Below are 13,190 nucleotides of genomic sequence, written 5' to 3'. Positions count from 1 at the left end.
GGGAGCAGGGTGGACTCAAAGTCGTACACCTGGTAGTATGTGTGCAACTCTGAGTTGGACACAGGGGAGTGGTGGTGTGATGAGGAGTAAGAACTCAGCTGGAGGAGCCAGGGCTCATAACCTAAGAGATCCTGTACAGAGGACTCTCAGTCTAGTGGGAAGATCACTGACTGTATTAGGACTATACCTGTACAGAGGACTCTAAGAACCATATGAGTACAGTATAGTATGGGAATAGAAGATGAACATACCTCAGTCTAGTGGGAAGATCACTGACTGAGGAAAGGAAGGAGCGAAGCCAGCACTGTCTACAGCGCTGGCAGGTGGCAGTGCTTGTCTACTATAACAGGAAGGTAAGGTAATCTAATCTAATCTGACACGTCACCTGACCGCATTCCGACACGTCCTCCCCAATGGGGGGAACGGGAGCCTGAGTGTGCGCGCCCATGCACACGCGCCGTTCCGCCCGCTGTGGATTGTCGTCGACGCGTCGTGGCCCTCGCGCCACCCGTCCTCGCATCGTGACTCTCCGACGGCGTACACGGGTGTGCAGCAGGGCATCGCGCGCCGGTGTGTGTGGTGTCGCGAGACGCATCTGGACTATTGGGAGGAGCTGGAGGCGCAGTCAGGGAGGACCGGACGACAGATGGAGTTTCATTTCATCGGCAAGACCGTCCGGCTGACTATCAGTCATTGGGATTCCCGAGCGAGGGCTACCGAAACTGAGGGTAGCGGCGGAGGGTTGTACGCCGTCCATGTTGAGGTTGAAAATTGTGAGGAAGGGCCGGCTGACCACGGCTCTTCTCAGCTAGAACAAGCAGAAGTCCCCAAGAACGCTGCTCTCAGTCCGGAGACGGCTTCGAAACGCTCCAGTAGATCGAGCAGCAGACCGAACAGTGTGCGTTCTCTGCTGGCCGCTGTGCATCGTCAAGTCCTTGGGAAAGGTGTGTGCTCTCTCGTCCTGTGGACCAAGAAGTGCCATCTCAGATGGGTGTTACGTTCACAGGAAAAGGTCAACATCAATGACGTCTTGCTATGCCGTCCGTAACGCAGGCGATTCACCGACGTCTACGGCATAATGCATCATTGATTCCGCTCCTTGTGTCTCCAGTTATGGCGTGCATCGTTAATCCTAACTTAAACCATACCCTGTGAGAGCAATCGGGTCAACGCGCCCTGACTAGTGAAAGGAGGTCCTCTGAACTCTCTCACCGACGCCAGGAGAACCAGAAAGTAGGGCAGACTCTATCCTGAGGTCAGGAGAAACTAGTGAACCCGGTGTAGACGTCAAGGTATATAAAGGGTCTTATACGTGGGGAGAGAAGATTCCGAGTAGGGAGCGGTCCTTACACCCTCCTCCACTCTAAAGCAAATACACACATCAAGGCAAGTCAGGGACAGCGTCACGGAATTCATGATTGGAATGTAGGCAAGTATAAGTGCAGCAAGAACACGACACATAGAGCCGGGTAACCACGAGTCATGCGAGTATGGAAACCCCTCCCAGTGGATAAGGAAACGTAAGCCGCAACCTTGACGACGGTGGGGGAGGATTGAACGCGCGAGAGGGAAATAAGGAGTCATTGTTCGTGAGGTAATGTTTGAGCAACGAAGCATGGAAAGTGGGGAACATGTTCATCGTGGTGATTAAGTTCGAGTGTGTAGGCGGAAGGTTGGCAGGACTTCGTAGGAACCATCGTAACGCACAACGGACTTGGCGACACGATTGTCGACGCGTCGTATGTACGCCTGGCGACGGCGGAAAGTCGAGAGCAGGGCCATGTCGCCAACTTTGAATTCCTGGTCGTTAGTACGACCTCGGTTTGCCGCGGACATTTGGGCCACCTTCGCCGCCAGGGGGTCGTCCTGCGCCTCGGGTACATCGGTATCAATGCGTTCGAGGAGGTCGGCGACCAGGGCAGCCTCATCGGGGGCGTCTTTGACGGCGTTCGAGATGTTCGCGTTCACTGCGCTCATGATGGCGAATCGAACGCGAGGGAGCGCGCGAACCCACCCGCGTTAGTTTCTTGCGACGTGGTAGCATAAGGCCTGGATAACGGTGACAACGCTTGCTTGTGCCGAAGGCCCCTCCAGAACTTGTGCAAGCCTTCAGCGCTCGTGTGACACGACACCATGAGACGGGCAAAAGTAAGGGACCCCCATGCCTCGTTAGCCAAACCACTCCTGGACGTGCATGCTGATCACGCGATACTGTTCAAACCGCGTGGACTTCGGGCAGGGGTTGTGGCCAGTCATAAGTGATGCTATCGCAACAAAAGAGGGGTCCGAGAGACGACGTCCCTCAGCAGGCTCACTCTAGGTTACTGGCACGTTGGGGCTGGGTGGGTCATATTTCACGAAGATGGTGATGATGGTCTCGCCAGGATGCGATAGGTCGGGAGACAGGATCTATACCACAGTCCATAATTATGCCTGCGAGCATACATCAGAGGGTAGTCTAGACTATACAACAATGATTAACACATGACAAAGATGCGAACGACAGTCAACGCACCTAGAGTAGGTAAACTAAGACCTCTTCTACTTGAGCTTGGAGAAGAGTTTTGGTGCGACGCAGCCCTAAGACAGAGTAAGTTGCCATTGAGTTTCGTGAGCGGCATATTCTACATACGTTGACGCAGTGCATCAAGCTAGAGGACAACTGGTCAGCAACTTTGCAGAGATGTTATGAGGCGTTACACTTACTGGTCTGCGCGAAGGGAGGTGCAAGTGACGAGAATGAGTAGAGAAACCAACAAGAGCAAACCGCCAGTACTCACAGCTGTACAATGATGTCAGTACGCGGAAACACGAAGACAGTGAAGAAGGACGTACAATTCCTCAACGCAATCCTCACCCTTGTAGCCCTCGCCAGCGTGGACCTTCTCCTCACAGTGCGCGAAGTGCTGCGCGAGCGGCGCGCACTTGGCAGACTCCGTACACTCCTCCTGAAGTGCAGGAAGAATCTACGTACACCACGCGCGAGTGAAAACGCGTCTTCGTTACCAGCAGAAGAAAAGGGAACGTACATCCTCGGGCTCCTCCTCCTCTTCCTCCTGGGGCTCCTTTGCAGGCTCCTCCTGAGACTCCTCCTGAGGAGGCTTCTCCGCCTTTTCCTCCGGAGCGTCTGCGTGGACGGTGGGGAAGATCGCAGAGAACAGCGAAGAGAGACTCATGGTCGTCAGTGAGGACGGTGTGCAAGCTGTCCAACTCTGAGTTGGCTCCCGCTCTCCCGGCTGCAAACGGAATCCCTCCGGCGCCAAAGGGGCTCCTTCCGATTGGTCTCCCGTTGACCCAGAAAGCGAACCAGACTGACCCAGATGAACCAAAGGCACTTTAATTGATATATTCAATCACCTGTCAGATGATCAACACCAGTCCTCGACCGAATGGTCCGATGCGCTCCGAACCCCGGTCCATTAGAGGCTCAGGTTGCTACTTGAATATTCGACGGTGAATTTTGTCACTCAAACATATTCTCGTACTCGTCTAACTTTGCAGTTGTAGCAGCACGGGCGATCATCATGTCCGAGCAAATACCACGCTTTCTGGGCGAAGGCCTCTCCTTTGTGCCACAATGCGGCCATTGTCACAAACAGGGAGTTCCTCTGCGGAAGTGCGCCGGGTGCGGAATCATGAAGTACTGTAGCAGGGATTGTCAGAAGGCTTCGTGGCCGACGCATAAGTAGGTGCTATTTCCCTGCCCACCGTCCACGCACTACCGCTGATGCACCGATACCGAATCTGTTATTACCAGACCGATGTGCCGTTCCCAAGACGCGAACCCCATGAGATCTGCGATCACGCCCGCCGAAGTCGGCCACTCGACGGGAATATCTCTCGCGAGGGCTGTCAACAGGTGGTCCAAGATGCACGACTACACCTGCGACATCATCGGGCACGTCGAGATGATGCTCGACGGGAACTGGTCTCTGCCCGCAAGCGGGGAGCGGGTGCTCCTGTTCGGCCTCGTCTCGAGAACGCCTTCTGATCCCGATGGCAGTCCCTCCGCGGAGTTCACGGTCGACGTGCACTACATCGCAACTCGGCGCGAATATGTCACGCACGGCATCTACATCGTTGCGTCACAGTGGGAGCCGAACGCCGTTCGGAGTCGCCAGGAGCTGGAGGCGAGCCTTCGCGCGAAGCTCGAGTCGGTGGAAGGGACGCCCAAACTAGCCGGGATTCTGCCTAAGACGACCTATTTGGTGGGCACCGGGATGGTTACAGGGGGTTCATGCAGAGTGTACTTCCCCACGGGGTATCAGCCCGGCGCGCCTGTTGACCTGGTCACGAAAGTGTGGCTGAAGCTGTTGTTGAACATCTGCCTGGAGACGATCAACATGGGTCTCGTGCTACGACCTCGGGACCTTCGAGACAGGTCGAGTACGCTCCCTCTGATTGGCAAGTATGTCCAGCACAAGAGGAAATGGCGGTGGCAGTCGGCTGAGGAATGGGCTTGGAAGGCGTTGGCGAAGGTTATGCTAGAGAAATATCTCTGCGTCTATACCCCTAGCGACATTTTTGCTACATATCACAAACTTTGGCAGTATGGTATGCCCGGTAACCCAGCCCCGGCGGAGGAAATGGATTGATTTTATTACAACTTCAACCTACCAAACTCTAACCTTGCTACTGTATATGACATCTAGCCCACGATACTATCTGTAGACATCCCAAATGGACTCGACGTCTTGCTCCCATAGGAGATGGAACTCATGCATTTCTCAAAACGAAGAAATCAGCTTGGGAGGCAGTATCGCATTCGGACGTCTTGGGAGTCATCATTATAAAGGCTATATACTAACATTCGTGCACCAACAGTTCATCTATATAAGCACGACCCTACGCGAGAGTCGACGTGGCCGAGGACAACATGCTAGTGAAGCTCGACGTGACCGCCTCGGCGGAAGGGGCCCCGTCAGCGACGCTCGTCAAACTCGTCGCAACCTGCTCAGGCGAGACCGTCACCGGGAGAGACGTGGTGATTGTCGTGGCCACAGCCGCAGAAGGCACGCCGCTGGCGACGGAGGTGAGGCTCGCAGTTAGGTCAAGCTCGTCCTTGACGACGGCCGTACTCGTTGGGAGAGGAATGGAGGTAGTGACTGTGGAGATTGCGTCGAGTTCGACAGACGGCGCGCTGACAGGAACAGAAGCGAAGCTGGACGTGAGCGCACGTTTGCTGAGAGGCACCGAGGTGGAGATAGACGTGACCGCAGCGACTGCATCCACCGACTGGCTCGCAGGAATGGACGGAATTGCGGTGGTGACGTCCGCGGGAGAGGGGACTTCCGTTTTAACCGTAATGAAGCTCGAAGTCACCTCGGCAGGGGAGATTGTCGGAGCGGAGGTAACGCTCGAGGTGGCATCCAACTTATCGCCAGGGATGGCAGTCGACAAGAGATCCGCCGTAGCAGACTCGATGGGCGCAGAGGAAACCACTGAGGTGGGGAGGGGGTCCGTAGCGGCAGCCGCGGTCACGACAGGCGAAGAGTTGGCGGCCAGGACCACCGTGGTAGGTGGCGCGCCAATGGTGGACGTCAGGGTAGCAACGTCGTTCGCATCAATATCCTGGAACGGAGCAGCGAGGGCTGCCGCGAAAGGACCCGTCAGCCATGATATCCAGCAGAAACGGAGATTAACGCGCACCATGGCTCACGAAGAGAGCAGAAAGAACGAAGTTGAGCATGTGCATCATCTTTGTCGTGGAATAGCGTAGAGGAGAGCAATAAGAGTGTGAATGGGTTTCTTGAGCGATTAGTGGAGATGAAGAACGATGCTGGAGAACGTTGGGCGAACCCGACCCTCTTCTTATACCTCTGTTTTCGGGCGGCAACTCTCTCCCTTTACGAAATCACCTTCGCCACGTAGCCAAGTCCATTCGAGTGCCACCGCAAAGAGTCCGTACCCCAATTCACCTGGGTCGGGAGGGGGTTGCTTCGTTGAACGATGCCCGACACTTCGTGACGAGAGCGCGCGTAACCGCAGCTCCAACGCCTCCCGAGCCGATACTGCCGTCCGTTTTGCCGCAGTTAGCGACAATATGAGCGCACCAACTTTGCCGCTGAGAAGGTGCACAGGGTAGCCTCACCGATTCTTGCAGCATGCAGTGTGGTAGGGCATCTGAACGACGGATATGATAGTATGCGGAGGTGAAATCTCCTCCGTATTCGTTGGAACCGACGTCTACTGAGTAAGCCCCCGGGAACGACGTGGAGCCCGAACACTGCTGACAGAACGCACCATGCAACGAACTCATCGCATACACAGTCATGCCGATGTCTGGGACGCTAGAACACCTCGGCAGAAGGTACGACGGATAGGTAGCGAATGTTGGCGCAATAGTCGCCTTGGATGTGAATTTGACCTCAGGATACGGGGTGGACCTCCGGAACGTCGTGGACTTCGGGTTCTGTTGGGAATGGGTGGAAGGTAGGCTACGATCCCTCCGTCGTAGAGCGTCCTGCCCTTCACCAATAGTCAAAAAAGCACATCTATGTTTGCTCGTCCGGAGTGAAGAGTATACGTACTGTTCAAACCCGCCAAGAGTATCAGAAGGCAACAGAAGTTGGACGAAAGCAAGCCTACCAGATGAAGCAGATAACAACAACTACGACGGTACTCCAACCATTTGCAGATCCATCATGGCAAGGAACACCGAGGCTTGTGTAGCAAACACATGGACAAAGGAGTGCGAACGCAGTTGGCTTAACAGCATGAATACCATCATATATCATACATCACAACTCTGCTCAATGCCGACTTTGGTCTCCTTATGTCCACATCACCAGTGTAGGCGGTGATTCTCGCATTGGTATCCCGAGGGATTCTTGAACAGGTATAGCTGGTGGTAGTCCTCTGCGTCCCACCACTGGCCAGCCGGGACGATCTGCGTAACGATCTTCTTCCCTGCAGACATCGAGCTTCAGAATGGGATGGAAGGATGGATATTGGGGGGTAGACGCACCAACAGGGTCAAAGTGCTCCTTCTGCACCTCTTTTGTGACGCGCTTCGCGATCTCCTCCTGCTCCGGGGTGTTGTAGAAGATGGCGGAACGGTACTCTGGGCACGATGAAAGTAGGGAGAGGGAGAATGGAGATACGGTTAGCGAGGAGGGGCATGGAATGGCAAAAGCGACGGTGAGATGACGTACGTGTACCGGTATCTTTACCCTGCCTGTTGACTGTCGTAGGATCATGCGTACGGTAGAAGAACTCTGAGGTATGCCAACCGGGCGTGATGAGTACGTCCGTATCACATGCAGGACGCCGAGATGCACTCACCGACGAGCTCCTCGTACTTCACTATGCTTGGATCGAACTCGATCCGGACCGCCTCCGCATGGTTCGTCGTGCCGGTGCACACAGTCTTGTAGTCCGGGTTCGTCGCATCCTCCTGCCCACCGGTGTACCCGACCGTGGTCTTCAGGATGCCCTTGTTCTCCTTAGGAGGGAAGTGCTTCAGAAAGATGTGCTCGACGCCCCAGAAACACCCAGAGGCGAAGGTCGCTACTTCGGGCGAGTCGCTGCCTGTGGGTCCAAGCGTGCATCTCCGTCAACCGCCGTTCCAATGGGATGCGAGGGATTGAGTTACGAAGCGCAACACGAGTTACGTACCAGACATGGTTGCCGTAAACGCTGCTGAGCTGATTCCTCTGGAGAGGCTGGGGGTACGAGTCAGAGATGAGAGGAGTCCGGAGAGACGGCTGAGCATAGGGATGGGCGTTGCGTGAGGATGTGCATCTTGAGCTCGCTCATAGTTCGACAATATAGCGCAACGCCACGTGATGTCGTAGACGGAGGTACAGTCAGCCTCCAGTAAGCCGGTGTTGTATGTCCATGGCGATCAGCTCGAGTACAAGGACAGTGTGTCTTAGCTGACTGAGGGAGCGTTGCCTGCGGGAGGAACGGCTTAGTAGTACAAAATGGAAGTATGTGTTCAAGCACTGGATATCAAGGCCAGCGCCCCCATCATCTCAACGCCCGAGGCATCCTGAACGCCTCATTGCCGCCGGGTGAAATCGGCGGTGATCATTGAGTTTAGTAGCGCGAAACAACAGAATGCTTAGTAGTCGACCGAAGAGTGCGCAAAATAGCAATGCGATTCTATTGGTGCACCTTGAGGTATATGATCAATCACAAAACACAGCACTCCTCGAGCGTACAGAATGGACCGACATGGAGAGCACAGGGCACTAGCATCACTACGAAGTACAACAGAAATCCCGCATTGCACTAAACAACGAAAGCAACATATCATGGACGACAGCTAGGACATCAGCGATTTCCTTTTCATCACGATAAACGCCGATTGGTAGGGAACTCTCGCATCCGGGAGGCTTCAGAGGAACTGCGTAGGGTCTCGCCACTCCGCCTCGTTGCAGCCGTAACATTCCAGCCAGTCCCGAGCGTTGTATTGCGTACGGCCCTTTGGCCATTCCTCGAGCTTGACGATACCATTCTTCTTGGAGACCGTGTAGTAGTCATCGTCGATCCGCGCGACGCTGACCATGGGGAAGCCTTGCTCGATGACTGCCTGCGCGTCGTCAACGTCAAAGTGGGATAGGCCGATGTACCGTAGGTGCGGTGGCATTCCTGCGCGCAATTGCTGGCGACCGGCGAGTAGACGATGAGCCAGGTCCTCAACGATGAGAAAATAGTAGACGTACCGAAACGAACTCGAGGGTATTGACCGGGGCCAGTGCCTGCAGCGACAACGCCTGCACACTCCGGGGAACTAACCACATCGCCACCGGTGCAGCCACGTCCTTGGGCAGCGTCGCCGTCAGGCTGCGCAAGCTCGTCAACGACGGCAGCACGCCCCACACCGTCGCATCATAGCCCAGCCTCTTCAGTGCCCAGTCCGCGCTCGGCACCGTCAGCTGCAGCGTCCGCAGCGCCGTCCGTCCTTTCAGGAAATCCGAGATCGCAGGGAACAGGTCGTGGTCGTTGACGCGATAGCCGATGAGCGAGAACGCAAAGTGGTGCAGGAACGGCAGCGCGGTAGGGAACTCCCTGAACTGCGTCGACGCCGTGCACTCGAGGTGGCACTCGAGCCGCAGGCTCTCGAGCTGGTGACCGCTGGAGAGGATATCCGCGAACGCGCGCGAGTCGGCGGGGAATATGCCCTGGAAGTCGAGGTGGGCGAGGTTCCGGATTGAGATTGCCTCGGTCGGGAAGGACCAGTTGGGATTGTGCAGCGAGAGGCACCGGATGGCGGTCTTGTTTTGGAGGAGGAAGTCGTACACCTGGGTTGTCGCGCCACCGGTCGAGTGCAGCGAGAACTGCACGATGTGCTTGAACCGCGGGAATCGTAGCTCACCCGTTCCGTCGGAGGGCCTGTATGGTTCGACATAGAGCAAGGTCAGCAAGGTCACAGACGGGCGTCAGGAACATGAGAGCTCACATGAGCGAGAGGCCTGTGAGCCGATGGCTGACGGTCTCCAGGACACGGAGGAAGGCAAACATGTCCTTCCACCTCATGGCGCAATGGACATACTTCAGGTTCGTCAGCTTTGGTAATGCGTTCGACAACATTCCTGTCTGGAACGTTATCGGGAACGTCTCCCGCCCTGGGACAAAGACACGGAGGGTCTTGACATGGCCCGCAAACGTTGCGTCTGTGATGATTCGGGTGAGAATATCCGCGCTGCGCTGCGACTCGCGCTTTTCAGATGCTGGCGACGATGGGAAGGTGTACGAGAAGGGGAAAAACAATGGCCAGAGCCCGACATCAGCATCGCTTCGCCCACATCAGGATCCCGTTGCCAACCTACCGAGGTGGAGGTCGATGCGCTGGAAGAGCAATTCGCTCGCGATACGCGACAGCACATGCGGTACTTGCAGCAACGATTTGAGATCTCGAGGCGGGAGCCACAGCGCGATCTCTCGCCAGATTTCCGTCGAGAAGCCCGGGGTCGTATGGGGCTGGACGGGGGGCTGCGAGGGTGCCATTACACAGATGTTACATGGATGCCGGAAAGAGGAAGGTATGGGAAGATGCAACTATAACCTTACACCTTCCCAGGCGAGAGCGGGCCACACACCTTCCCTAAATCCACGACGTGCTGGGTCATGAGCGCCGAGGCTTCTGGGTTGTCCGGCTGCAGCTCAAGCGCTGCGAGAATGTCTGTGGCAGGGGCGGGAATGGGAATCGGTGCTGAGTCAAAACGAGGGCGCGGATCTGCCTAGAGCAGCCTGGACCGACCTTGGTGCGCGCCGACGCGCAGTCCAGCCGCAAGTCTCGCCTTCGCCCGCATCAGGCGCGCCTTCGCGGCGTTCCCTGACGACAGTTTGGATATGGAGAGGCAAGACTGAACGGCGTTCTCTATGAGCGTTCTCGATCTACCACGGCGCAGTTAGCCACATACGTAGACGGGGAAACGTGACATAGTAAGTAGGTATGGTACAACACGAGCGAAAGACAAGACATCAGATAGGGACACGGGACAAGAGGCGGAGCGACTACCGACCGGTCAATTTGTAGATGGGCCATCGCGGAGAGAAGGACGTCTGCCTTTTGCTCGTCTGTGAGGCACGAGGTCACGTCGCGGATGCTGGCGTCGAGGATCTTCGGGTTAAAGACATTCATTGACCGGATGGGTGTCGACGACGAGGGCGAGGAATATTGGGAGCTGAGCCCTCGGTTTGGGTGGGCTCGGTGGTGCATCTTGACCGTTCAGAAGCCTATGCGAATGTGTTTTTGACGTGAGGTCGCTGTTCCACGATCCACAGGGGGCCCAATGACGACCTTCGTCACCGGCTCTGCTAAACGCTGGTAGGTGATCTAGGCCTTCCCAACGAAATTGGGGAGATCTTGGATCTTGAACACCGCGAAACACAGACCCGAAGTTGCAGCGCTGCGTCTACGGGACGTCTGCTTGTCGTCGCGGGCGGCGAGTCGTCGTGAGAGAGGTCTGAGATGGTGCGCGGCGCAACGGGCGATTACATTCAGCGTCAGACAAACACCGACTTTTCCCGCGTGATTCCTGCCGCTCGGGCCTGTGCGAACGTGTCGACCTTCACCGTCTCTGCACGGTCAAGAACGTACTCACCAACGACTATCCTGAGCGCAAGGGCGTATGGTATTGCATCCGCCTCTGGCGCGCGAGGACAGGGCGGAGATACCGAATTCAAACAGCCGATCAGGTTTGTTGGCCTGACGCCAGGATGGAAGTTGCCTTACATGGGCAAGTGCCCATAACTTCCGACATGCCAATCTACTTTCGGTCACTCGCAAAGCGACAGAGGCCCGGTCTGCAAGTACGCCTTCCTTCGGGTGGAAACGCATTGACTGCCTATAGCCTACCGTAATCTCTAAGGCTTCATAGTACTCGAGTGGAAAGTATACAACCTTTTGACTGTTAGATGCGTCTCCAAGTGAGGTTGATATGCGCCCGTTGGACCGGAATTCGCGTCCGGACATCGTGACTTCATCTTGCAGATGAAGAACCGTTACTCCTAGTCAAGATGCTGTAGCCTGTAGAGACGATGACCAACGATTTTAAGTTGCTGACGCTGGTGTACGGGCGAGCGAGAGGGCCGTCTCGCCATGTTCCCTCCTATCTTGGATTTCTAGATTGCTATAGGCTGTGAGGTATAGCAACAGTTCAGACACCCATTAATTCTGGTAAGATACAGTGATTAACGGCTCCTTGGGACACCATGGGTCCTTGGGACACTACCCAATTTGCCGCTCCCCTCCCAATGCACTGACCAGAAATAATTCATATATGTATATAATATCCTTGCACCTGTACTGCTCCTGAATCTCAGGTGATCAGACGGATTCATGAAGTCGCTACCCCGATTTTTGTAGAGGAAATCCTGAGAAAAGCAATTGTGTGACTGAATCAGGACAAGATCATGCATGCTTATGATGACTGATTCTCTTGAAATTGGCTATGCATAAGCATTGCATTCATATCATCCTGTTCCCAGCGTTTTGAGGTGATATTCGAAGGGAGGGCCTGGATACTCGTTTCAACGGTGGGACAAGTGGTCCCTCGCTCGTTGGGACGGGCGTTTAGATGTCAATTACCCATATCGGGCCTCGGCTAACGTCGGCTAGAAGCGTTCTCATCTCTACAAGGAAATCAAGCGCCTGTCCCAAGGACCCATGGAGGCACGATAACGGAAAACTCACAACAGTTGCTTCGATCTGGTTCATACGCCCTTGGTTCATCCCACAATTACAGGTGAGCATACTTCATGTGATGCTTTATATAACTACCTACTTCGATTTGAACAGAAGGGACAAGGATCGGCATAATACAGGGACCACGATTTGACTGTCCCAAGGACCCGTTAATCACTGTAAGCCACGATCTTAGGGGTGCTCAATTCTTGTCGGTCGCTCAGTTGCTCGCGCGCCTATTGGGCGCCTGCCTAGCGGTCAGCTCAAGCGTCTGCAGCACAGCGAGCGGCAGAGACACGCAGGCAGCGGGCGCAAAGAGATCGAAAAGATCGTCTCATGCTAGGTTTGTTAGGCCCGGGAAATCAGCCCAGCAAGTGAATGGTGACGTCGGGAGAGCTTATAAACTCGTTGACCTGGACTTATTATACACAATGCGCCCAAGTCGGAAACAGAATCAGCACGACATATATATGGTTCAGGTGAGGGTGCCGCTCTGGGCTCGATGGCAACTGGACTCAAACCTTGTGAGGCGACTCCATATCTCGAGACAAGCAAATCTATAGCTTCTGAATTGTCAAATCCTCGCGTCGCTCTCTAGTCCCAGCTCGGGGGCATCATGCGGTCGTGTTGCACCTGCTGCGTGTCTCTGCTCGCTGTGCTGCAGGCGCTTGAGCTGACCTTGAATGCAGCTAGGCAGGCGCCCAATAGGCGCGCGAGCAACTGAGCGACCGACAAGAATTGAGCACCCCTCTTGTCGTTCAACGTTCAACTAGTAGTCAACAATCATACCGCAACATAAGCGCCAGCGGGACCTGAGTACCACTTCATTGTACTACTTACATTGAAGACATCCTGCCGTCCCAAGTCAAACTGAACAGCTTGCTCAATTTCAAGCAACACGACAGCATATCGGTCGATCATGATACAAGTATTGCTACATCAATGCATTCCACAAGCGAGGGAAACGACTCTAGCGCACTCCTGGTTAGTCACGACACCCTCTCCTCGGTCCTCCGATCGGCATGTGTTAATCTTGCCGGCCCAGCTCACATGT

General features: G+C 55.2%; 6 protein-coding genes across 6 annotated transcripts; 2 read left to right on the top strand and 4 right to left on the bottom strand.

Annotated features, from left to right (window-relative positions):
* Positions 1-1,599: 1,599 nt before the first annotated feature.
* Positions 1,600-2,120, bottom strand: DICSQDRAFT_180703 (uncharacterized protein). Its single transcript, XM_007365804.1, has one exon. The coding sequence runs from the start codon at positions 1,975-1,977 to the stop codon at positions 1,648-1,650; it is 330 nt and encodes a 109-aa protein (XP_007365866.1). The 5' UTR covers positions 1,978-2,120; the 3' UTR covers positions 1,600-1,647.
* Positions 2,121-2,373: 253 nt separating this feature from the next.
* DICSQDRAFT_180702 (uncharacterized protein) lies at positions 2,374-3,203 on the bottom strand. Its single transcript, XM_007365803.1, has 6 exons — positions 3,030-3,203; positions 2,836-2,966; positions 2,707-2,775; positions 2,633-2,651; positions 2,516-2,580; positions 2,374-2,463 (listed from the first exon to the last, which is right to left on the bottom strand). The coding sequence occupies exons 1-5, from the start codon at positions 3,174-3,176 to the stop codon at positions 2,542-2,544; spliced, it is 405 nt and encodes a 134-aa protein (XP_007365865.1). The 5' UTR covers positions 3,177-3,203; the 3' UTR covers positions 2,374-2,463; positions 2,516-2,541.
* A 304-nt stretch (positions 3,204-3,507) lies between these two features.
* Positions 3,508-4,702, top strand: DICSQDRAFT_136616 (uncharacterized protein). Its single transcript, XM_007365802.1, has 2 exons — positions 3,508-3,685; positions 3,758-4,702. The coding sequence occupies exon 2, from the start codon at positions 3,909-3,911 to the stop codon at positions 4,593-4,595; it is 687 nt and encodes a 228-aa protein (XP_007365864.1). The 5' UTR covers positions 3,508-3,685; positions 3,758-3,908; the 3' UTR covers positions 4,596-4,702.
* A 174-nt stretch (positions 4,703-4,876) lies between these two features.
* DICSQDRAFT_127105 (uncharacterized protein) lies at positions 4,877-5,719 on the top strand (the record flags this gene model as incomplete). Its single annotated transcript, XM_007365801.1, has 1 exon — positions 4,877-5,719. The coding sequence occupies one exon, from the start codon at positions 4,877-4,879 to the stop codon at positions 5,717-5,719; it is 843 nt and encodes a 280-aa protein (XP_007365863.1).
* Positions 5,720-6,784: 1,065 nt separating this feature from the next.
* Positions 6,785-7,624, bottom strand: DICSQDRAFT_170172 (peptide methionine sulfoxide reductase; the record flags this gene model as incomplete). Its single annotated transcript, XM_007365800.1, has 5 exons — positions 6,785-6,909; positions 6,968-7,063; positions 7,155-7,217; positions 7,285-7,530; positions 7,618-7,624. 5 exons carry the CDS (start codon positions 7,622-7,624, stop codon positions 6,785-6,787), a joined length of 537 nt encoding a protein of 178 aa, XP_007365862.1.
* A 717-nt stretch (positions 7,625-8,341) lies between these two features.
* DICSQDRAFT_60448 (uncharacterized protein) lies at positions 8,342-10,591 on the bottom strand (the record flags this gene model as incomplete). Its single annotated transcript, XM_007365799.1, has 7 exons — positions 8,342-8,608; positions 8,670-9,339; positions 9,407-9,742; positions 9,773-9,939; positions 10,047-10,129; positions 10,208-10,344; positions 10,473-10,591. 7 exons carry the CDS (start codon positions 10,589-10,591, stop codon positions 8,342-8,344), a joined length of 1,779 nt encoding a protein of 592 aa, XP_007365861.1.
* Positions 10,592-13,190: the final 2,599 nt, after the last annotated feature.

Source organism: Dichomitus squalens (genome assembly GCF_000275845.1).
Source record: "Dichomitus squalens LYAD-421 SS1 unplaced genomic scaffold DICSQscaffold_14, whole genome shotgun sequence".
Lineage (NCBI taxonomy): Eukaryota > Fungi > Basidiomycota > Agaricomycetes > Polyporales > Polyporaceae > Dichomitus > Dichomitus squalens.
The sequence above is the reverse complement of the archived record's forward strand: the minus strand, read 5'-3'. Positions and strand labels throughout refer to the sequence as shown.

Coding starts and splice junctions, on each gene's coding strand:
- DICSQDRAFT_180703 (XM_007365804.1), bottom strand. CDS start 1,977: ATGAGCGCAGTGAACGCGAACATCTCGAACGCCGTCAAAGACGCCCCC.
- DICSQDRAFT_180702 (XM_007365803.1), bottom strand. CDS start 3,176: ATGAGTCTCTCTTCGCTGTTCTCTGCGATCTTCCCCACCGTCCACGCA. Junction 2,967..3,029: donor AGGAGGAGGAGCCCGAGGAT/GTACGTTCCCTT, acceptor TGGTGTACGTAG/ATTCTTCCTGCACTTCAGGA. Junction 2,776..2,835: donor GAGGATTGCGTTGAGGAATT/GTACGTCCTTCT, acceptor TACAGCTGTGAG/TACTGGCGGTTTGCTCTTGT.
- DICSQDRAFT_136616 (XM_007365802.1), top strand. CDS start 3,909: ATGATGCTCGACGGGAACTGGTCTCTGCCCGCAAGCGGGGAGCGGGTG.